At 46.9% G+C, this 25010-nt stretch overlaps 1 protein-coding gene across 1 annotated transcript in view; it reads right to left on the bottom strand.

The window, feature by feature from the left end:
• The window catches only part of LOC122103777 (protein transport protein Sec16B-like), a 38323-nt gene that overhangs the window by 1113 nt on the left and 12200 nt on the right, over nt 1-25010 (bottom strand). The window contains exons 10-24 of the mRNA XM_042674429.1: nt 21859-21956; nt 19927-20008; nt 16101-16218; nt 14898-15009; nt 13005-13110; nt 10745-10885; nt 9188-9301; nt 8373-8448; nt 6111-6416; nt 5243-5304; nt 2846-2995; nt 2564-2662; nt 2147-2249; nt 1934-2016; nt 938-1036 (exon numbers count right to left, since the gene is read on the bottom strand). Coding sequence (XP_042530363.1) covers nt 938-1036; nt 1934-2016; nt 2147-2249; nt 2564-2662; nt 2846-2995; nt 5243-5304; nt 6111-6416; nt 8373-8448; nt 9188-9301; nt 10745-10885; nt 13005-13110; nt 14898-15009; nt 16101-16218; nt 19927-20008; nt 21859-21956 — 1749 coding nt within the window. The remainder of the gene's footprint in view (nt 1-937; nt 1037-1933; nt 2017-2146; nt 2250-2563; nt 2663-2845; nt 2996-5242; nt 5305-6110; nt 6417-8372; nt 8449-9187; nt 9302-10744; nt 10886-13004; nt 13111-14897; nt 15010-16100; nt 16219-19926; nt 20009-21858; nt 21957-25010) is intronic.

Here is a 25010-nt window from a genome sequence, read left to right as displayed (position 1 = left end):
TGACCAGCTAGACTGAGGGAGAGCATCCCAAGTGTCAGTCTAGAACACATCAGCTACAGATGGCTTCTCAACATTGCATTCTTAATGGTTCACTTTCACCTGCTGAATCTGGCTAGAAGCTATCTGATTTTATAAAGAGGGGAAAACAACAGGCATTAATCAGCTGAGCTAAGTCTGTTCCCGGTGGCTGAGGAGTGTGGAGGTTGGCTTTTCTTCAGGTTTGTAGTAATCCCCTCATCCCAAGACAGAGGGAGGAGGAAATCAGACCACAACACTAATAATATTCTAATGAAAGGAATATTATTTATTGAGCTTTTTCTTTTCCTTCTTTGCTTAAAAAAACACACACACAAATGTTGGGGGTTGAGTTCAGGGCCTTACACTTGCTAGGCAGGCACGCTACTGCTCTGAACCGTTCTGTCAGTCCACTCTTGGATTGGTTCTTTTCAAAATTAGGGTCTCTCTGTCTCTGGCCTGGCCTGGCTCTTATTTGTGCCTCCCTTTGTGGCTGGAATGACAGATTCATGCTTCTGCACAAAGCCTTGTGCCTTCCTGTGACTTACAAAGACATGCATGAACCACCTCACAAGCCATTGGTTGAGATGGAATCTTGAAGAACTTTTATGCCCAGGCTGGTCTTGAGTCATCATCCCTATACTCTGCTCACCCCCTCACACACACACACCCAATTATCTAGTTTAAGCCACTACTCCACGCTTATTGAGCACTGAGCATTATTGAGCTTATTGAGACACCCATCAAAATGTCTGGGTGCCAGACACTTTGTATGTGTATCTGTGTTATAAAATACTTAGCAAGGTTAGATAATTACTCGGGAATTCATCTAGAGTAACTGGTAAACTGGAACTGTAAACTCAGTCTCCTTAATTCACAACTTGCGCTTCCATCCTCTTCCCTCAAGGGTGTCCTTCCTTACCTGTGAGACCTGAGCCGGGTTGTAGAGAGGAACCGCCCCTTGCAAGGTGGGTGGAGGAAGCAGAATGCCAGGTCTGGAGGAGAGCTCAGAGGAAACACCCTAGGATGGAACATAAGAGAAAGTCTGATTAATGGCAACTTCCAGGAATAGGAAGTCTTCCCAAAGCATGAATTTTGGTCAAGAGAAGTGGATGAAAGAGTTTCTTATAAGACCCAGGAAATCCATCTCCAGCAACCCAATATGACTCAAGTATGTACAACCACCACCACCTGGGTTTGGGGTGGCAAAGCAGACTTGGGTGCTGCCACACCTGAAAGCAGGTAAGAAGGAAAAGCCGCAGCAAAATATATCGGTGCCATCATTAGAAGCATTTTCACATTCTTCAGAAGGCCTACAATACTACGAGAGTGCTCCAACCAGACTTCAAGAAATACAAATGCTTCCGTGGCAAGACATGAGATCCACTGGTAACTTGTGGACACTGTGAAGAACGTGTTAGAGCCCTAGACAAGGCAGCCAGTAAACTCCAGCTCCCACTGGGTCAGAGAAGGAGGCGGCGCCCTAAATTCACCTAAAGAGGCTGGATGGGATGAACCTTATCCCTCCAAAACTTCGTAAGGTACAACCCTAAACTTAAAGAAGCCTAACTCTAAATGGGTCCCTAACTTAACATGACTGTTGTCATGAAAGACCAGGTAAAGACATAATGGGGAGAAAGTCAGCATCTACAAGCCAGAGAGAGAAAGGCCTCAGAAGAAACAACACCACTGACATTTTGACCTTGAACCTTAATCTCCAGAACTTGAGGAAATACATTGCTGTTATTTAAGTCCTCCCACCCGTGGTACTTTGTGATGGTAGCCCAAGAAAACTAAGGCAGAAGCCTTCCCTCTATTTTCTGTAAGTCAGCCCCACACTGGGCCCCATCTCCGAACCACAGTGAGAGTCTGGGCCTCCCTCCTGGGAAGCCTAAGCCCCAGCCTGTAGGCTGCTTACTTCAAGTGCTGAGAAGTCTCCAGCCCCGGTGACCTTCACTGCTCCCCCACTAGACACGGCGGATCCTGGGACTTCCCCTCCACCTAGAAGGCAAGGGAGTTAGCACTGCTTCCTCTGCTCAGGACTGAGGAGCTCCATCTTCCAGAAGACATCCTCTAGCCCATGGACAATAAGAGGAATAGAGAGGCGCTGAAGAGCTGAGATTGGCAGTACCTATGCTCCTGGAGAGGGCACTGGTGCCAGGCAGAGGCGGGGACTCCAGAGGAGGCGTGGGTGACAGGCTGGCCGGGTGGGCAGATGGTGCTTGCAGGGATTCCTGCTTAGTGAAGAGTGGCGGCACAGGTACCATGGGTAATGAGTTCATGCCAGTCTATATGTGTTCCCGCACCCACAGCAGTGGCCTCCACCTGTGACATGCTCTGGAGACTCTCCTCCAAACACCATTTTCCTTTCCTCCTATGCCCCGAAATCTGGGTTATCTTTCTGTTACTGAACGTGTTCAGGCTTTTCATTATCTGCCCTTGGCCTCCCAGACCCCTGGTCCTTTCAGACCTGACCACTAGTCACAGTGATGGAAGACACCCTGTGTTGGCCCCTGGGGAAGGGACTCCGTTCTTCCACCGAGCACACCTCTGAGTCTGAGCTGTGTGATGAGTCTTCATCTCCAGAGTGGGTGTCACTGGTGGTGGGCTTCCCTCGAAACCAGCTGAACCAGCCAAATCCTGAGCTCTGAAGGGGGAAAAAAAAAAAAGTGAAGGTCCATCCGTTTGTTTCTGCCACTGACAAATTCACCATGCTCCACCCCAGTATGAGATGGAAGGGGAGAGGAGGGGAGTCCCTAATTCTGCTCTACCATTTAGGACCGGCCTAGAAGGGGACAGAAGCGTAGAAAGACACGAGCAATCCCTCCACCTTTGTATTCTCCTTCACATCTCCTGGCTTTTCTTTCTGTGCAGCATTTTGGGAAGTCTTTTTGTCTGCTTCATCAGGAGACTCCTCATTCTCCTTGGCTGAAACAGTGGAACTCTCAGAATATCTTCGTTCTCTGAAGGCTGGCAATGCCTGGGATTAAATAAGAAAGAATGAACATTTATAGAGCACTTGGCAGGGAAGAGAGCACATTTCCACGCACCCTGTCAGCTGACCACTCAGTAAATCTACGATAGTCTTAGGGGATCCTTATCTCACTGAGGAGGGAGTAAGACTCAGCCAGGAAAATATTTTGCCAAAGGCTTGGGACCAGGGCAGGACCCAAGCCCAGGCTTCATGTTGTCCTTAAACTTGGGGACTTTTGTCTACTATGGGACCTCTCCAGAAGCTAGTCTCCAAAGTTGGACTTACAGCAGGGAGTAGGGAAAGCAACTCCTGGAGATGAAGAGAGACTGGAAAGATCCCATAGAGACCTCCAAAACTCAAACAAGGAGAACGTGGGAAACAGGCAAACTAACTCACCTTAGAGCTCATTTCCTGAGATTCACTCAAGAGCAAATGTGAATATACACACAGGAGGGGAGGGACATATCCCCACACCCCTTCCATTTAGCTTTCTATGGTGGGATAAAACACACATACGCATAAAGCCCATCACTTTAGCCACTTCTAAGCAATGGCCCAGCAGCAGTGAACACATCCACAACGAACACATCCATTGAAGACATCCATCTGCACCCGCCATCATCATCTCCTACAGCAACTCGATCAGCTTCACCTGGCCTCAGCCCCTCACCTCTAATCTCTACCTACTTTCTTTCCGTCTCTATGAAATTGCCTATTCCAGGCATAACATCATAAAACATATCCTCTTTTTGTGTCACATTTCCATTTACGGCTTGCAGTAAAGCATAATTGGTACAAACGTCAGGAACGACTTTGGCAAAACACTGGGTGGGAGGAAGCCTTATTTTTATTCTACTGAATATAGTATTTAGCTCTGTTCTAAGTCCTTTATGCATAGTGATGCTCTTAATCTTTACAACAGACCTGTGAGGGAAGGACTATTACTACCTTCTAGTCTTAAAAATGGGGAAATTATGCCATTGGAAGGTTAAGCAACCTGCCTAAGGCCACACAGCTAGCAAATAGCAGAGAAGGCTTTAACCATAGCAGTCTGGGTCTCTGATTCTTCTAAGAATTTCTCCTCTGAGTCAAGACACAATGGATTCTGCCATACCAATATTAAAAATCATATTTCCGAATCATACATAAATGACATGGGATGATACGGAAAATCTTATTTACATGCTGCTAAGTAGCAAATACAATTTATAGACCCATATTTTAACCACTTGAAAGAACAAGTGTGCATTTATGTACACATTCAGAGCAAAAAATGGAAGGGAAGAACTAAAACATTTAGCTATGGGATTATCAATGATGTTTACTTTGCTCGTTATATGATGTTTTACTTTTTCTAGAACAGTAATATACTACAGTACAAGCTGAAATTCTCAGTTTTGTGGCAGTACTGGGGATTTGAACTCAGGGTCCTGGCACCTGATAGTCAGCGCTCACACCACATGAGCCATGTCCTCAGGCCTTTGTGCTTTCATTATTTTTTAATCATTTTGCACTTATACCCAGGACGGCCCACACCATCCTCTTCCCACATAGCTGGACGGAAGATATTTCCACCACATCCAGATTATTGATTGCAATGGGATCACGTGAAGTTTTTTTCCAAGCTGACCTCTAACTGAGATCCTTCTGATCTCTATCTCTTGAGTGAGCCTCAACACTAAGCCCACAGAAGTGCTTTAAGACCTGTGGCCCAATACTACTTGAAACTGCTTTCTGATATAATCTTCCAACCAGGCAAAGCCACACAGCAACTTAAGTTTGGCATCAAAGCTGCCCACTGCTGAGGGAAAAGGTACTTTCAGCCAACAGTGTGGTAGAATGATTATACATGGTCTCCTCTGCCGCCTTACAGCCTGCAATTGAGAAGACATAAGCAGGCTCTTTCATGCCTACCATAGAGCAAGGTAAAAATTAGAATACAGACATAAATAGCCCATCTTCAGCAATGGGGCAGGGCACCGTGTGAGCATCAGGTGAGCAGAGACAAGAGGTCGCCTTTAAAGGAATAAGATCTGTGAACCCAGAACTCAGCCTGCTCTGCTGCCTTCCACCCAAGGCGAAACAGGGAGGGACTGAGCCTCCATCCAAACTTCCAGGACCCCTCACAGAAGGCAAGGGGGATGACAGTGGAGGAGAGACTGGAAGAGCCAGGAAGAGACTGTGGCTGAAAGACCAGAGGCAGCGGTGTTGCTCAGCGTGGACCCTGGCCTCCTCCCTGCCTCCTCCTCTCACCTGAGGTTCAGGAATGACCCTTAGACCATCCTGGGAGCCGTCCTGAGAGGCAGTGATGTGTCCTATAGTACCAAAGAGAATCAGAGGGTAAGCCCAATGTGTGCTATCCCACCCATCCTAAAGGGTAGTAAGGACACAAAGCAGGGAAGGGGCTGCAGCCCAGAGGCCTTAACCACAAGCAGGTCACAGAAGATGCAGCGCCTGCTTGTTTGACTCCTGTCCGTTCCGGCCACCACAGGCCACGCCGGTCAACACAACTCTACCTCAAACACCAACATCATTTCTTAGGAGTCTGGGAAGAACAGGGAGCGAGATCCCATGGACTCATCCTCAGTCCTTCCTGGGTGTCTCTATCTTGCTCAGGGTCTTTCCTTCGGTCTAAGATCCAATCCTAGGTGGATCCTGGTGTCACTCAGCACTACTCCTCCAGATTCAGTCCCAGCTATGTGAGATCTGAGGAGCCTGAAGAATTGTGGTCCGGGACAGAAACACCATCTCTGCTACAGTTCCTTACTGTCATCCATTGGGGGCAAGATGATCAGAAAGATGGCCTGGCCTGTACTACAGTGCATGCAAGGCACAGTCAGGATTATCTTTACTCACTCTGAAGTCTCTCCATGATAAACTATAGGAGAGGACAGAGTGGCTGTGTCCATTCTGCTCTGCTTGCCCAGGTAGAGAGATAGCTGGGCTGGCACACAGCAAGGTAGATGCAAAACATCAGCACATAGGCCAACACGGGGCAGACTCAACCACACAATCACATCGATGCCTTCCCCAACTCCAGCATGTCCCTGCACCTTCCTCTACCTACGGCTTCCTATAAGACTCCATTCCCATTGTATCCCGATAGGGTGGCAGGTCTTACCAGGGGTAGGATGTATATGCAGTGTTTCTTCCCAAGCCCTTCCTGCAGGAGCTCCTGCTACTGCCACGCTGCCACCGCCAGTGCTGATCCCTGAGTAGGGAGTCTCAGGAACAGCATAAAGAGGCACTGAGGCCCCCAGGTGCCCTGAACCGCCTCCCCCTGGGTAAGGATCCTGCTGGAGGGAGATGGGCTGCCTTGGGCTGGGCTGGGTGGGGCCTGTCTGCTCAGGTGTTGACCACAGGGCTGAGCTGTAGCCAGGGTCTTCTGAGGAGCCTGGCTGTCCCGAAAGATCCTGGTAGAAAGTATCTAAGACAAAGGAGAAAGAAGAAGCAGTTAGGCCCCAAACGTGCAATTCGAGGACTAATCACACCAGACACACTCCTGGCCTTGCCCACTTTGGAGAGTAATGACAGGACCAGCTGTCTGATTGACTTCTATGTATGTGATGACGAGCAACACCCAGAGTGATTGTGACACCCCTCGCTGCCTCTTTCAGAATTATTCCCTCACTTCTTCAGATGATCGCTGAGCTTTTTCTAATTTTTTCAGTCATGAGGCTTGAACTTGAACTCAGGGCCTGGATGGTATCCCTGGGCTCTTTTTACTCACAGCTAGCACTCTACCGCTTTGAGCCAAAGCACCACTTCTGGTTTTCTGGTGGTTAATTGGAGATAAGAGTCTCACAGACTTTCCTGCCTGGGCTGGCTTTGAATCCAGATCCTCAGATCCCAGCCTCCTGAGTAGCTAGGATTACAGAAGTGAACCACCAGTGCTTGGCTAATCTCTGAGTTTTTAATCCATGGAATGGGAGGGTAGAACTTACTGTCCCATTTAACTCCATACCTTGTGATTTGGGGGAGAATAGTTTTTTCTTTAAGGATTTCCTAGTGGACTTAAATATTTGAAACTTTAAAAGCTTACAGTTAAAACTCAAATCAGCCAGCATGGTAGCATACTCCTGTAATACTAGCTACTCAAGAGGAGGAAGTACAAAGATCAAGGTCCAAGGTTGGCCCCAGGAAAGTTAGTGTGAGTCTCTATCTGAAAGACAAACTACAACAAAAAAGTTGAGGCTCAAGTGATAGAGCACCTGCCTAGCAAGTATGAGGCCATAGTTCAATCCTCAATACTTTAAAAAAAAAATCAGACCTTAAAAATGATGGCTTTGCTTTTAAAGCATCAGGCCTTTCTGGTACCAGTGGCTCAGACCTGTAATCCTAACTACTTAGGAGGCTAAGATGTGAGGATTGGGATTCAAAGCCAGCCTGGGCAGGAAAGTCCATGAGATTTGATCTCCAGCCAACCAACAAAAAGCCAGAAGTAGAGCAGTGGCAGAGCACTAGCCTGGAGCCCAAAGCCCAAGGAGCCAGGCCCAGACAACTGGTGTGGTTGCCAGTCTACCTACCCCACTGGGCAGCTGCAGTCGGGGCTGGGAGGAAACCACCATCCAGCGATGCCAGCCTGACTCTGGCAAAGCCACAACTCAGAAACCAAGGCCTCCTCTTCCATCCTTCCCCTTCCTAAAGGAAGCCCAGAAGACTGAAGAGGCCAGAGCCCCAGCAGACCCTCCACCGTGGGCGTCACTGGGGGAAGGGTGTGGAGTTCCCTAGGGACACAGCACCTTCGGGCCAGAGGCATCCTGAAGGACACTGTGAAAACACTTTGAAAAATAGGGGTTTCGCAGCTATACAGCAATTGATCATGAGAAACAATCTTCAAGGTACATGGAGGGACACAGGGTAAGCCAACTCGGCACCAAGTTGAAAATGAATTATACAACCTGTGGGTGGAGACGGGAGGGGAAAAGTAGGAGAGAGCGAGGGAAGGGGGGACATTGTTCAAAAAGAAATGTGCCCTCTACCTGACTTATGTAACTGTAACCCCTCTGTAGATCGCCTTGATAATAACAATGAATGTGTTTAATTAAGTTTCCTAGTGTTCCTAATGTCTACAACACTAGGAAAAGATTCAGATAGCCTAACAGCTCTAACCTCAAGAAACTTAATCCCACGGGGGCAAGTTTACAAAACTACTAGCAATGCAACACAACGTGCACAATATCCAGGTATTTAAAAGCCCAGGCTATAAAGCAAGAACTATACTGCAGGGAGGTGGAGGTGTCTGCGGAGGGGATGCATAGACTAAGGAGTCAGACATACACAGAGAAAGGCGCACCCACCGTGGGAAGGGAAGGAGGACATGGCTAAACTATTTTTTCTCCAACAGTTTGAGTGTTAAGTGCCAGGTGATCATTTTGGGTACCTGTGGTGGTTCTTCTGGCTTCGGACTCATCTGAGTGGGCAGCTGGAGGATCACCAATGTCTCCAGCTACCTTTAGCTATTTGAGATAAATTAAAAATCCTTGTAAGCAACACAAAGGCAGGGTTGGGGGGGGGGGGAGGGAATAGTTGAAATTAACTAGAAACTTCCTGTTAGGGGTGAGTAACAAAGGAAGGTAACTGCGGAGTAGGGTCCCATGGAGGGGATCCTCATTCCCAGGCAGGGATGTCATTATTACAGTCAGTGTCATCCACCCTTGCCAGAGGGAGGGACAAAATGGCAGCAACTAAACCATAGGCCTCTCCAGCCGAGGGAGAAGCGGCCCTGTGTGCTTTTTTAAAAGTCTACTTTGTCCTTTCTTCAGAGCAGAGTAGAAGAAAGAAAATGGAGGGAGGCCCTGCTCCAATTACTGTTCTGATTATGACCAGCAGATTTTGCAATTGTCAGAACAAAAAGGACAGGCCCGGAAGTCTTTTAAGCAATTGCCCTACATTACATGAAAGTGACACGGGTCTGCTGTGATCCATTGTTCCTAACCGAGATGGGGAAGCTTTGATGGTCATGAAACAGTCCCTGGGTCCTCAGAGAACCGCAAGAGCATTTGGAAGAGCGCTCCCCTCTGCGTAGCCTGCAAACACCAGGGAAAGGTTTGCACTGGAGAGCAGCAGCTGCAGGGAAAATCAGGCACCCTTCCTAGACGGCGGCGCCTCAGGGCGATGGGAGAGCCCACAGTGGGGCCTGGGCACTTGCTAAAACACAGGGCCCACCCCGGGAACACCCCAGCCCATTCTCCTCACCTCTAGTTCCTGGTGTAGCTTCCTAAGCTGCACTAGCCAATCTGGCTCCAGTTCCCTGTCCCCGCGGTGTCTTTCTAAAACCAGAGGATCTGACAGCTTCAGTTTGTCTGCGAGCTGTACCGGGTTTCCAGACAGGTCAGGTTCAGAGAGTAAAAGAAAGCAAGGAGAGAGAGAAGAGGAGAGCCATGGAAATACAACAGACCGAGGGGGGAGGGGATAAGGGGAAAGGAGAGAGAGCTATAACTCACTTGTAAATTCAATGCTAAGCAATAATTGAGAAATAACGAATTCAGCAGATATGCTCCCAAAATTGTGACATACATAAACAAGCAGCCCATCTGGATTAGATACAAAACAAAATATGGGCAGAAACAGTTGCTCGACTTCCTTGCTCTGCAAAGTTGCCATCTCCGTAGAAGAAGCTTTTTGAACTTTGGTACCCACAAGGATCACTAATTCTGGTCCCTGATCTCTGGACAGAGCCCAAGATCTGCAATCTTAACAAGCTTCCAGATGGCAGCGATGCCACTTTGTGTACGTTTTTAATTTATCTTTTTATTATCCTTAAGTAGTTGCAAAGAGGGCTTTCAATCCAACATGTTGAATTGTTGATAAGCCCAACGCATCTTGGTCACTGTCACCATGCCATTATTCTGCCCCACCTCTCCCAACGCCACCTACCCTTCTCAGATTTCCTAGCTTAATTTTCAAATGCACACACTGAATACCATGACTGTGCTCACCCATCATTCCCCTCGCCCCGCATCTACTCCCTCCCCTCCACCTCCCCTCCCCTTGACAACACATCTTCCAGTTCCTGCTACTTTGTTTTTTAAGGCTTTATTTCATTATTGTATCCCCAAACTTTCCTAACTATCCATCCTGGGGCCCTGAGCTCCTGCTGGCAGGATTTTCGGAGTATGGGGGGTGGAGGGGGCTTAGCCCTACAGATATTACTGGTCACTGAATCCAACACTTGAGCCTCATCTAAAATAAAAACAGAAATTTAAGGGCACACTGACTTTTTAACTTCCTAACTAATGGATTATTCTTCAATTAATTGGAACAACTATTTGCCTGATAGTTGTTTTCTTCCCCGGGAACTAAGGGCTGATATGTTTTTGTTTTCCTTTTTTTTTTTTTTATGTATCCCACATGTGATAAAATATTCCATGCATTTAAAAGCATTTTAATAAGGATCATTTCCTGTTGTAAGCACTAAAATGTATTTTCTAAGCTTCACCTTGGTAATGTAAACAGCTCACCGTAGCATGCAGTTCTACTGTATCAGAAAAGCAGATGCAGGAGTGAATTTCTCAGGAAGCCCCTCCCCCACCTTCCCCATCCGCCTCCTGCTTCCTTCCTTGTGTGTGTGTGGGGGGGGGGGAGGCCTCGGCTTATCACATCAGGGCATGCATATGTGGTCAAAGACAGCCATGGGCTCCAATTTTGCAGTATGTTCAAAGTAGATGAAATGTGGAGTCTAAGCTGCTCTACAATGGCTTTCTCTGAACACTGAAGATAAAACACCTGCAGAAACGCCTTTGAGATGCTCACCTTGATGAGCTCCACTAATAGCACAGGGTGAGTGCTCTCCGCCTGGCTCAGGACGGCCGCACCAATGGCTTCACAGTAATGCAAGGCCTGGGACACTAGGCCGTAATCTGCCAGCCGGGATGCATAAAGGAGTTTATACACCTGTAAGGAGGAACAGGGCCAGAGAGGAATCCATTCAGGCAGGGATAGAGACAGAGAGAAATGTAGATAAGACTTCTTGGAAGTCAGCTGACTGCCAGCTTCTGCTAACTCTGGCAATCCAAATATCAAGGGCCCTGTGCCATTTGGGACATTTTATCTGCTTATGGGCTCACCTCCAAACCCAGGCTGCAGTTCCTCTATTGTGTACGGTGGGGGGGGGGACGACAAAAGGATGGGAACCATATCAGCTGAGACTCCCAGACTCTGCTCACTGTCTTATCCAACAGCCCACACCCCAGAGAGCCTGACTATATATAGCACAGCCCAAACAAACACCAGGTCATGTATGAAGACACAAAAATAGAGCCCAGAAGAGCATGACAAATACAAGCATGAGTGACAAAGGCAAGATCAAGCCTGAGGATTTGGGGGTCAGACAGCCCCGATCAAATGCAAGCTCCACCTGAGCTGTGAAGCACGGGGCTATTCACCTCACCTCTCCACGCACCCCCTTTCTTCACCCAGCATGGGGGAATGATGACACCACCCCCCTGCTTGGTTTCTGTGAAGCTTCTAAGAGCATCCATAGAAGTACTTAGGATGGATGTTATTAGGGGACGCGAGCCCATAGGTTATAACTCGTAAAAGGAGAGGGTGACCATACCTATCTTACAGGATTAAAACAAATGCACAATGCCAAGCATGCAAAACACTACTAAAAGTTTCAGTAAAATTACTGTCAGCCCAAAGTAATACTAAAATAACTGACCAATGGGATAAATGGAAAAAGGGAAGGAAGAGACCGAAGCCGGTAGACAAGGCTTTCCTTGGAAAAGTGAGTTGTTGACAGAACTGTCAAAGAAGAGATGATACATCATAATTCATTCCCAAGGGTGTGTTTGCTTTGTGGTAGGTGTGTGTGTGTGTGTGTTTATGTGTGTTGCGTTGTCGTTGCTGCATTGTTACTGTGTACACGCCGACTACCTGGCAGTAAAAGAGATACAAAGGTCTGTGGCAAAAGAAGATAATTTCAGCAAGGAGAAAAAGTATCTGCCCTTGAAAAAGAAGAAGAGTGAATGAAATGTCCCACGGGGCCCAGAAGCCAGTGCTGTGACCACAATTGTGTCAGCACAAGGACAGTCACTCTAAACCTGGCACTTTTGTAGTTAGTTAAAGCAACCAACTACCTCAGTCCTTGGCTGTATTGTCTAGGCCCCTTTCATAGCCCTGATCACCAAGGGCCATCCTTGTCATCCCCACAAAGTGACGAGAGGAGGCTGTATGATGCCAGGTCTTGGAGCACTCTGGAGATCGGACAGGAGGATAACATGATGGCAGCATCGCTCATGAATGGAAGGTAGCAATGGGACAGGTGATGAGGATGGAAAAAAGAAGAGAGAGAAGTATGGGTGCACCTGCCCAGCCGAGGCCCTGAGAGCAGGGCAAGACCTTGAAGGCCAAGGTCAGGTCGGGAAGTCTCCTGCAGGAGGGCCTAGCAGGGGCTGGGAAGGTGGCTCAGTGGTGCATGCATGAGGCTCTGGGTTCAATTCCTCAGCACCACATAAGCAAAAAGAAAAAAGCCAGAAGTGGCGCTGTGGCTCAAGTGGTAGAGCGCTAGCCTTGAGCTGAAGAGCTGAGGGACAGCGCCCAGGCCCAGAGTTCAGGCCCTATGACCAACAACAACAACAAAAAAAAAGGAAGGCCGAGCATCCCTGGATGGGCTCATACTCCCCTACCCCCCCCCCCCACCCAGGGACAGAATGTGTATACTGAGGAGAAGAAGGAGGAGGAGGAGGAAGAGGAGGAGGAGGAGGAGGAGGAGCTGCTGCTGGTGACAGTGAACCAGGAGGACAGAGCAGAGATGGTAGGTGGAGGAGGCCTGGGACTGCAGCAGGATTTCCAGGTGTCAGGAGTGAGGCTGAGCCTCTAGCAGAGAGATCTCTACAAGGCTTCGCTTTCACGTCAGAAAACATAGCCCTTTAACACGTGGAAAGCAGCCCCAAACCTTCCTGCACTCACTCTAGTAAGGGAAAAGCAGTAGATAACAGAGCTGACCATTCTCCCATGTCCACACCCATCTGACCCAGCCAAGGTGCTGGCACTGTCTGGGTTCAGTTACCTGGAAAGCAGGGATGAAGGATTTGGCACGGCCCAGCATCCGGCAGTACTCGAAGATTTCCGTCCTCTGTATGGCCTCAGTGGTGGCAAATTTCAAAAACTCTTGGCTAAAACCAGGGAATAACAAGAACAGAGCTTGAGGGAGGAATGGGTTGCCCTGGAATGCGCACACCAACTGCAGCTTGAGGGGAGCTCTCTGCTGGGCTTCTCACAGGTACTTCCAAGAGAGGAAAGAGACTAAGGGCTTCCACGTGGCTCTTTGGTCTCCTTTGCCCTCCACTCCTCTTGCATGGGTGGGGACATCTGGCCCCCAGGCAATCTTAGGCCTGAGAAATTATTTGGTATAAGGTAGGACAAATCAACATAGTGCTTCTTATTGGCTACCCAAAGCCTCTCTGCTAATATTGCTAAATTTATATGGCAGGTAATGATGTTATAAATATCCGATTGGCCCTTTACAGAAAATAAAAGGTTCCCTCCTCTGCTAGGCTCTGGAGAAGGTACAGAGCAGGGCTCTGGGCCAGGAGGTGAGCCCACAGGAAGGAAGTCATCTTCTGTCTTTGCTGGTGTGCGCAGCACCGCGCCCTCCCCTTACACACAGTAAGAGCCAGGCTTTGTGCCCTAAAGCCTGCCTGGCCCTGGGAACAGCACCCAGCCTGAGCACACCGGCGCAGAAGAAAGAGCAATGAGACCCATCGGGGCCACCGAGGAAGGATGGCCTGGCAGAGAATGAGGAGGAGAGCTGAGCCAAGAAGCAGACCGCAGTCTTCACAGGTGGAGCATTCAGTCAGCCAAGGAGGAAAAAGACTTGGTAAATGTGATGTGAAGCGCACGGGAGTACTATGTGCCCCCCACCCCCACCCCAGCCCCCCACTCCTTCAACAGCTTCCTGAGCTGCCCAAAATAAACAGAGATCTTCCAGGGAGTTCGGGCATGATCTCCAGAAATGCCCTTCTATATCACAAATATGAGAAGGGAGACATATTTGCCCAAACACCTTTATTGTCATCCCTAGCCTAAAAGGGCTTCTCTGACATGCTCACTCTGTGCCCAGGACCATGGCTACGGGGGTGGGCAGCTTGATCACAGTTAACAAGATGGGCTCCGGGGAGCCTGGGCTCCAGGTCCAACCTGGTGTGTCACCCGTTACTGCCTTAAACCACTTTCTCAACCTCTCCAGGCCTCCTGGGTTTCCCTCCTACAGAGGGAATGTTTACCATAAGGAAGTAAGGGAGGGAGAGGAGGAGGGGAGGGAGGGCATAACTGGCCAGAGCCACATCGTAAGTATTAGGGAGAAACGGGTAGAGAGATGCAAAACATAGAGAATCACTCCAACCGAGTCTGTCCATTTGTCCATCCTCCATTGTCTAAGGGCTTGTTGATATCTTTCCATGTGAAAAGTCTGATGTCAAGGCCAAAGGAGAGTAAGTGACTCAAAGAAACTAAGTGGGCTTGCAGAGTCAGTGTAGAGGTTCTGGTACCCCCAAAAATGGACTGAACATAACTCCTTTCATTTTCTAGCTTTGGACAGGCTCCCAGAAAAGGCCCAGGGCTGCCTAACACAGGGCCTACGCCTCCAACATGCAAAACTTTATTTCCTAATAGAAAATTTCTCATTGTGGAGCTGGGGTGCCACCTAGTGGCCAAATACACACAATACACCCCCCACAAAGGTACCAGTTTACTGCCTCCTGGAATAGGATCTGAGGCCTGAGGCCCCCTGGTGGTATGATGGGAGACTACTGGTTATTCTGCCCAGAGACCTGAACAGAAAACCAAGTACAGAAGACCAGCAGTCGCTGAAATTCACACAAGAAAATGAAAACTGAAACATTTCTCCCCATGTAGAAAACATCATTTCCAGGCCCTTTCCCCCCACAGAAGTCACACATACCTATGGCTACTGCCCAGCAAGACCAGATGATCTGTCTTCACCGGATAGTGGCCGAAAGGCAGATGAGCCATGAGGTAGCAGAAATGAGCAGCCTCCAGGAGCCCTTTCCCAGCTGCAGGAGGAGCAGAGCAAGACCCAGTCATGGAAGAACCCAGGTGGAGGCCCATCGTCTGGGTGGGATAGGGATAGGAAAGCAGGCTCAGACGTTAGGAGAGACCTCCCTTCTGAGAGTGCCATGGCCGACTTCTCCTAGCCATAGGCCACAAACACCTGAACTCCTTCCTCAATCAGTATTCGGCTTCCAATATCACAAATTCCCTTCAGCCAGAATAAGCTATACTATTTCACATTAGTGCTCCTGTCCTCTCTCCCCCCACCCCACCCCAACGCCACACTGGGAATTTTCCAACTAGTCCTTCCTGAGGATGCGCGCTGCGAAGAGACACCTGCATTGTTGGGAGTGGTGTAATCCTCCTCGAGTGGAGTTCCCAGAGAAACAAGCTCAGCTTCTCAAGGCAAAGTTGTTTCCCCTGTAGTAGAAAGCTACTCCCTTCCTCATAAAACTCACATGGATTATTACCAACTCGTTACCGAATGGCCTGGCAGCCGTGGGTTCCCTATCGCTCAGGGTGCTGAGTGACTGACCATCACTTGGCACAAGTTTCTGTCTGGCTACTTCAACTTTAACAGGACAATGGCTCACCACTTCCACAGGCTTTCTACATGATTTCTACATGGTCTGCCCTCTGACCAAATTTGAGAACACTGATCTAGAATACTCAATGGCCCCTAAGTGCTTATGTAGGCCATGTTCACAGAGAGATGCTAGAAATAAAGGCTACAGAATGATTCCAGTCAGGCAAAAAGAACATTTCCTATCTGACTAAGCCAGGTCACTGAAGTACTAACGGCCACAGGAGGTGAGATGTCACCTGTGTAATTTCCTGTACAAGGCTTTCCCTTCCAAGGCTGGAAAATCAACTGCTGAGCAGAAACTGCAGAGCACTGGGTCTTACAGCAGGAATTCTGGGAAGTCAGTTCCAGAAGGGCCTCTTCCTTCCCTGGCATTTCTAACCTCAAAGCATGGCGTCTCCTAGGTCCTGGGAAATGACTGGGGCACAGATCCAGACCCTCCCGGAATCTAAGGTCCTGAAGACAAGTGTTTATAGCTGTCTTAGAGATTCCCTGTGGGTTTCTGCTCACCCAATGTGTCCCCCATGGTGACAATTGCTCTCTGATACAGCTCCAGGTCTCCAGCTTGATTTGACAGAATCACAGCCAAGTGCGGCCTCCAGTCTCCCCACTGCCTGTCCCCACAACACTGAAAAAAAATAGCAGAAAAATAATGAAAAGTTACAGAGTTGTTTCACACTTCCCAAAATGTAGGTAAAGAAGAATGCAGTCAGTTGTTTGGTTAGAGGAGTTCAGGGAGGGCCGACCATGCTGCCTCCGATGCTGCTCTGCACAGATTTAGAATGTCTTTTTAAAGAAGGGGCAGGTGGGCTGGGAAGGTGGCTCAGTGGTAGAGCACTTGTCTTGCATGCATGAAGCCCTAGGTTCGATTCCTCAGCACCACATAAGCAGAAAAAGCTAGAAATGGCACTGTGGCTCAAGTGGTAGAGTGCTAGCCTTCGGCTGAAGAGCTGAGGGACAGCGCCCAGGCCCAGAGTTCAGGCCCCACAACCGACAAAAAAAAAAAGTCTATAGTAGAAGGGGAAGATGCAGGTTAGCATAGTGCTACATGGCTGTCATCCCATCATTTGGGAAGCTGAAGTATAAGGACCATGAGTGTCAGGCCAGCCTGGACAACATAGCATGACCCTCTCTCAAAAACTTGAAGGTAGCAAAGCTCCTAGAAGGACAGACAGGCAAACACATACATGCATGCATGCATATGTACATATGTGCATACATGTATACATACACACATGCATGGATACTGGGAGACACACACAAAAGAACATTAGAGACTTAATTGTTTTTTCCCAGTGCCTTCACTCAAAATAGCTAGAGACCCAAAATAACTTCTGGTTTTTGAGTGAAGGAAGAGCAAACATCCTTGTCTCACAAATAGATGAGACTATATTAATCCATCACCAAGTTTTAGTGTTCAGGCATCTAATGTCTTAATGAATGGTTAATATTTTCTGACTTTCCAAAGAACTTTCACACCTCATCTTATAACAACTCCATAAGGTCTACTTCCTATGACCACTTAGGAATAACGAAAAGCAAACAGAATCACCTCACCAGGATTCAATCTGCATTCAATCTGCATTTCCTTCTTGCCTTACCTCTGGGGACAATAAAGAGGCTCTGGATCCATCAGGGGGCAGGAGAGAGTCAGCGGAGTCAGGGAACTATGAAGAAGCCCCACATAAACGGGGCTGCCCTATGAACTCACACCCTGGGGCAGCCTTCCCCTCAGTGAACAAGCAACGATGTCACCTGCACAACACACGCAAATCCTCATACTTCTTGTGTGGCCTTCAGCCAGCTTTCTAATCTTTCTTGAATCTTTGTTTCCTCATTTCTAAGATGGAAATCATAATTCCTACCTAACAAGGCTACTGTTAATAACAAAAATAAATCATGTAATGTGAACAGCACAATACTATATACTTTACAAATTCCATAATAGGTATGCATGCGTGCATGGGTGTATACATGTGTGGGCGCCTGCACACACACACACACAGAATAGCATAAGCAGAAGAAAGAGGTGATAGGCAAACCAACAATCTAACTTCAATGTATCCCATAGAAGAGGGATGCAGAAGATTGATAATTATAGCTAAGATTTGAAGGTCAAAACTATTTGTAATTGTTTGGTGTTTATAATTATCCCAGGAAATAGATGCTCTACCCAATTCCACGCTACAGTTATTCCTTGTTTGAGTAATGCAATAGAAGTGATAAGAAGATCATGAGGTAGTGATAATAAATCACAATAACAACAACAGTTCTCATTGATCATCAAAGTTCAGCCCATGAACCATACTCTGGGTTAAGTCCTTCTGCCACTAATCACAGTGCCAAGCTTGAACATGGCTTTAATATGTAAGGCAGGCCTCTTCCTGTGGACTCTTTAGCAAGCCAGGAAGACGGAAGAGAATTCCTTGTCTTAAAAAAAAAAAAGGTAATCTTGGAAGTAATCTTCCTGTCTCCTTCCTTGGATGATTTTCTGTTTGAAATCACCATAAAGCAATGCACCAAGCACAGCAGTTGATGGGTTCTAGAATGTTCTCTCATTTTCACTGTAACCCTACACAGATGCAGAACTAAGGCTCTGGGAGATGAAAGTAACCAAGTCAAGTTCACACAACGCTGAGGAGCAAAGACCGGCTGTGGCTGTGATGAGGCCCACGCCTGTGGCCTGTGTGCAGGGTCATGCTACTCCCGCTCCATCACGGGCTGAGCTGGAGCCTTTTGTCCTAGGTGAGGGGCTGGGAGGCACGCTAACATCACACATCACCTTGGCACAACACGTCTAGCTTCTCGGGTTTCTCGCCTCAAAGTGGGAGAAAGGAGCTAACTCGGCCTTTTTGGTGTGACCCAGTGGACCATGGGCTAATTATATCATTGTCTCCATGGGCTGTTCTGTGACACGATGCAGTTTCATTGCAGAGCTGACATTTCCATCCAGCTGAACTGTGCGGCACAGTCCACGGCCAAAAGAGCCCACTGGCTTAGTGACGGCACCAAAGCCATCATTTCCCTTTCCTTTTTCTTAGAATAAGTCACAGGCCATAAGAACATCAAAAAAGAAAGAGAAAAAGTGTGAAGTTTATTTTCAGTCAAAGAGAGAGAGCCAGTGAGCAACAGGAGGAAATCAAGGTGGGCTGAAGAGCTCAAAACAGAAAGGGAGAAAAACTCTAGGAAAGAGACAAAAATGGAACAAACACAAAAGCAAAAGGAGGGAATGAAGGAAGGGAGGAAGGGAGGAAGGAAAGAAGGAAGGAATGAAGGAAGAAAGGAAGGAAGGAAGGGAGGGAGGGAGGGAGGAAGGGAGGGAGGGGGAAGGGAGGAAGGAAGGAAGGAAGGAAGGGAGGAGGGAGGGAGGGAGGGAGGGAAATTGAGAAGGGGAAGGAGGGAAAAGAAAGAGAGAAGGAAAGAAAGGAAAGAAGGAAGGAAGCAAAGAGAAAAAGGAGAGGAGAGGAGGATGGAAGGAGGAAAAAGACAGAAAAAGAGAAGATATTTTTAACTAAAAAGAAAATTACATATATATATGAAATTCACATGTGTATCTTTAATATGTTTTACACACACACACACACACACACACACACACGTGGAATTCCTGAAATAAAACTAAAATAATTGCATAAGAAAATACTGAGATATAACTGAACATTTTCATGAACCCTAAGCTAATAAACGTACATAAATGGAAACCTGCTGTGAATAGCCTGTAGAACAATAGGCTATTACTGTTTATAGCAAAGCAGACAACTGTGGTATTTGTGTGGAAAAACAAGGTATTTACAGTCAAACAGACCTGGACCAACCATGACCCTACTCTTCACTGCATGACCTGGAGCCATTTTGCACCTTTGCACCGATTTCCACATCTACAAAACAGGCATAAGCACTTCTGTCTCTAGGTATCAAATGAAGTAATACACATCACAATACTCAGACAGGGGCAGGTGGCTCAAATCTGTCATCCTAGCTACTCAGGAGTCTGAGATCTGAGGATTGTGGTTTGAAGTCAGCCCAGCAGAAAAGTCCAGAAGATCCTTATCTCCAGTTATCACCCAAAAGCTAGAAGTGGAGCTGTGGCTCAAGCAAGTCCGAGCCTTGGGTGAAAAAGCTAAGGGACATTGCCCAGGCCCTGAGTTCAACCCCTGCACTGGTGCAAAAATTAGAATAAAAAAATAGACCTTACCGTGGGACCAGGTACAAGAAATGAGCAAACAATTATTATTCAGATTTCACCTGGGAAGCCATCACTTCATTTGTCCCACCTCCAACTTGTGGCATGCTAGGGTGTGGAAGGAATTCTGTCACACAGGGTACTGAGGCATACCGTAGCTGCTTGTGGGATCCTTCCGGACATGAGCTGGAAGAGGGTCTGCAGGGGATCATTGAGCGCTAGCGTGGTGGTGAATCTGCAGAGAGAAAGGACAGTTGGTGGAACTCAAACACAGCAGCCTTGTCCCACTGCCGGCATACAAGGCCTTGCTCAGTTCAGCTTGATTTCAGCAGCTTCTTTTGCTTGAGCAACTCTGTTTTTTATGCATTTCTTTCATAGCCTCCTTTTGAGGAAGGTCATCCGCATCTTCATTTCATCAGACATACCCAAGTAGACCTCAAAGTTGGGAGATATGTTCTCTGTACTTTTTCCCTAATGCTCGAACTGGGAATTGAATTTGGGGGTCTCTACTAGTTGAGCCATGTCCAAGTCTTTTATGTGTTTAGGTTGATTTTTCCAGACAGGTCTCTTACTTTTGCCCAAGCTGGCCTTGGATTGCAATCCTCCTATCTTCACCTCCTAAGTAGTGGGGACCCCAGGCCCAGCCCTGATGCCCTGACTCTTGAGTAAACATGTTGATTTACCTTTCTGTCAACAAGATGAACACCCACATCTCATGTGTCCCCAGAGAGTCCAGCAGTTTACCTGGAAGCTCTTCCTGGGTCCCTTCTTCTCAGCCACCCTCAGTTCCTCCTCCACACCAAACCCACAGCTCTCAGTACCATTTTTCTGCCTCATCCCAAGCTTGAGTCTATAGAGCTTTGACTTGCACGCACTAAATAGCCATTTTCAATGACCAAAGAGGCGTGGAACAGGGACCAGAAGTAATCCTACTGATGACAAACCATGGGATATGCTTAACAAGGATATAATAAGCTCTAAAGCTGATTTGAGATTTAAGCGTACTCAGTAAGAGATATTTTTCACAATTCACTGGGCCCCATCAAAAATCAATGGCCCAAGGCAAAACTCTATAGCAGAGATAGATGCTACAGCCTGGGTATGTGGGCTGTTCCTTTTCAAAACCCAGAGGAAAATGGTCCCTTGAAACATCCTTGCCATAGGAGCTCCGAGCACTGAGCATAATAGATGACAGTACTCCCTGCCATACCAGCCACTGGGTATAATAAAGTGCTGTATAGAAGTACTCATCCCCAGGAAGACTGGAAGTCAGGGTCATAGAGACTGGCTCCTAGGCAGTGGTGCAGCCACGAAGGCCATGGGTCTCCATCATTTCAACCAACTCTCTGCCCAACAGGCCGATTTGAGTCTACATAATCTGCAAGGGTATCCCCACTGTCCTGAAGAGAAACCCATAAAGGTAACACCTCTCTCTCACCTGACTCGAGCCTGCCCCTGATATTTGCCCCGCCCCCCTCCTCATCCCTATCACCCGGAGAGCTAGCTGGAGCCCGAAGGATAGACTCAGACAGAAACCCATCTCCAGATTCCCATAGACCCAGCACAGCCTCTTCCCACCACAACTCACAATCGTGCCATCCCATATCCCTGCCCACCCCTCATTACCCACTGCAAGACTAAGCCCTGCACACTTACTCCTTAGGTTCTATCAGTGAAACTTAGGTGATCCTCACTCCCCTCATCAATAGAACCAGAGCAGATTACTGCCTGGAAGAACATATTTAATTGTTAGACAGTCTGGCCCTACAAAATATTACTGAAATGTTTCATTCCACTTAGTGGATAGACAGAATTTAATACAGAATTCCTGTATCTAAGTTATAAGAATCTGGAGAAACAGGGCATAGTAGCACATAGCTGTAATCTAAGCACTCAGGAGGCTGAGGCTAGAAGATCACAAGTTTGAGGACAACCTGCTAATGAGTTCTCGGCCAGTCTAAGCTACGTAACGAGACCTTGTCTGGAAAGGAGGGATGCATTTTTCTCTTTTCCCTCACTACCTCCTCACCACCTTTGGAGGGGAGAATTCTCTTTTCCTTAGTCCCTTTTATAAGCTGGACTTACCCACTCATGACCCAGTTGTAGGTCCGTGGGTCCATCTTGCTGGAAAGGAACAAAGCATGACCCCACAAGTGGTTCTTCATAGCCCACTCCAAGGCCTCCTGAAAACCAAAGCATCCTGTTCAACAATGCCTTAACTGCCTCCCTCCACCAAAACAAGTCCTCACCTGGAGGCCATGCCGCTGGCTGAGCAGCAAGGGCTGGGTCTCCAGGGGGGAGACCTGGAGTCTCAGGAATGAAGCAGCGCAGCGTGCTTTTCTCAGTGTGTCTACTTCTGCAGCCATTTCAGTAGCTTCCCTTCAAATGTAGTCCCCCAGACAGGCTCATAGCTTCAGCCCAAGTTAACAAACTACTTGTAAAGAAGCTAGGTACCACGCATGAGAAAAACATTTCACCCCAAGGACTGAGTCCCAAAATAGGAGTAGAACAGGGGTATTCCTGAGGTCTGACTAAGGAATAGCGCCTTTTCCAATGCTGGCAGAAACTGATGGCTGCTCTCCAAAATCCCTGCCTTCCTTCCTGAGTGAAGCACTGGGCCATGTTTGTTGCCTCCCTGGCTCTGAGTTTGGCTGAGTCTTGGCCACAAAAATGCCAGGTGCTACTTCCAGGTGTAGCCCATAAAATCACTCACACCCACCCCTCCACGTGGTGACCCCCCCCCATCAAGTGTCTGGAATGGAAGGAAGGGACTCTGGGGAAACTTAGCTGAAGATGGTTGAGCCCCCCATTCTGTCTATGTGGAGAAATGTTGCCCAACAGGGCCATTCATGAACGCCTATGTGAATACTAATAGACTGCTATTGCATTTGAGCCAATTTACATAGGGACCAACCTGCCACCCAATGCTAAAAATAATTGCTTGTTAATTTATCAAATGCCCTTGTATGTCAAATTCATAGCACCACTAATTGGGTAAGATGAGCTGGAGCTGAAAACTTTAAAGCACCTATACACACACTCACCTTTTTATTCAACTGACATGTGAGATTTTGAACTGATATTAATAATTTCCTGGGTGCACAAAAATGTGATTTGGAGACAGAAAGTTTCTAATGAAGTAATTTCACCTCTAAGAAACACGATCTTTGATTAATCCCAATATATCACCATGTATTCTTATTAAAGAGAGAGAGAGAGAGAAAGAGAGCACATGAACTCTCTCACACATAGATGTAAATGTTCTGTTAGGGAATTCAGTCTCTGATACATGGCAAGTAAGAGATGGCATTAAGGGTTGCTGTTTTGTGAAGGTTTTTAACTGTTTTGTAGTCAGTGTTTTGTGTGTATGCTGGTACAGTGTTTTGTGTGTATGCTGGTACTAGGGATTGAACTCAAGGCCTGGGCGCTGTCTCTTAAATTTTTTGCTTAGGGCCCGTGTTCAACTTTTTGCTGGTTCATTGAAGTTACTCTTCAACTGCAGTTATTCAATTAACTTTCCTGCTTGGTCTAGCTTCAGCCTTCTGAGAAGCTAGGATTATAGACATGGGCCTTTAGCCCTTATCTTTATAATCAGTATTTTGTAAGAAGAGTTACTAACGCTGAGCTGGGAATCATCAGATTACTCCAAAAGATAACTGAAGAATAAATAAAGAAATTAAGAACGTGTATCATGATTGTCAATATCATATAATGCCAAAAATAAGACTCAGTCACGTAAGAATAAAAGTTTAAAAGATATTGTGATATCCCATCTCTCGTTAATCATTCTGAACCCTCTCTTACTGCCTTTGGGCTTATTGTGAAATAGAGTGTTAGGAAGAGGTTAGAAGCCTAGAATCAGGGTCAGGTCGCCCAGACCTAAGCCCTGGTTCTATCCCTCGCTAACTTCCCTAGCCTGTAAATACACAGAACAACAACAGAACCTGACTGACGGTTTCTATGGTGATAAATGAGATAATGCAGGAAAGATGTCAAGCAAGTGCCTAGAAGGAAGAAGTAGCCATTTTGAAAAACCCTTCCCTTCCTTTGTTGTTATTGTTGTTGTGGTCATTATTTATCGTCCTTAAAACAAGAGTTCGTAATTCATTTGTCTCTGCATGTGCCACTGGGTTCAAGAACTTCAAAGTAGAAGCTGAGCAATGGCTTTTGTCTATAATCCTAACTACTGAGGAGGCTAAGAGCAGAAGGATTGTAGCTTAAGGCCAGCCGAGGCAGAAAAGGTCACAAGAATCGATCTCAAAAATAGCCAGCCAGCATGCCCCTCAATGGGCAAATGGATCAAGAAAACATGATAGTACATGCCATGGAATTTTACTCATCCATTTAAAAGAGTAATATTGTACCATTTGTAAAGAAATGGAAAGATCTGAAAATTTTATGTAAAGTAAGTCAGGTCCCGAGACAATGGATGCATGCTTTCCCTTATATGTTGACGTTAGATTTAGCTAATAAACTTATAAGTAAATGCGTTGGGTGGTATGCAAGTGCATACAAATAAATTAACTAAAATATGGTACATTCGAGGGAGAACTCAAATAGTGTAATTTCTTAAATAGGTAGTCAAAGTTCAACGAAATAAACACCAAGAAGCAAAAGAGGTGGGATGGGGCCAAGGGAAAGGGGTAGATGAACGAAGAGGTGAAAAGAGAGAAATACAGTCAAAGTCAATGGATGCCCTAATAAATTAAAAAGGGCGAGGGAGGGGCTGGGAAGGTGGCTCAGTGGTAGAGCGCTTGCCTTGCATGCATGAGACCCTGGGTTCAATTCCTCAGCACCACATAAGCAAAAAGAAAAAAGCCAGAAGTGATGCTGTGACTCAAGTGGTGGAATGCTAGCCTTGAGCTAAAGAGCTGAGGGCCCAGGCCCAGAGTTCAGGCCCCACGACCGGACCCAAAAAAAAAAAAACACCATAGTTGAATGGCAACTCTTTTGTACAACTACTTAAAGATAATTTAAAAAATAACCAGTCTCATATGTAGACTGCTAATGCTTCTTAGACTCAAGTGATTAGCTTAAACTGTGATGTTATTATTGTCTAATCTATACTGGTATGTTGTTGGTAAAGAATTGTTTAAACTATTCTATTACCTATTTACTTGACTTTTTAGAAATGTAAGACAAAAATAAAGTTCTCATTCCTTCTTTAAAAAAAATAACCAGCAAACAAAGGAGGGGTTAGATGTATGATTCAAATGGTGAGGTGATAGCCCAACAAA

The sequence above is a fragment of the Dipodomys spectabilis genome, unplaced genomic scaffold (assembly GCF_019054845.1).
Source record: "Dipodomys spectabilis isolate Male_0828 unplaced genomic scaffold, ASM1905484v1 ptg000019l, whole genome shotgun sequence".
NCBI lineage: Eukaryota > Metazoa > Chordata > Mammalia > Rodentia > Heteromyidae > Dipodomys > Dipodomys spectabilis.
This window is presented reverse-complemented; position numbering and strand designations above follow the sequence as displayed.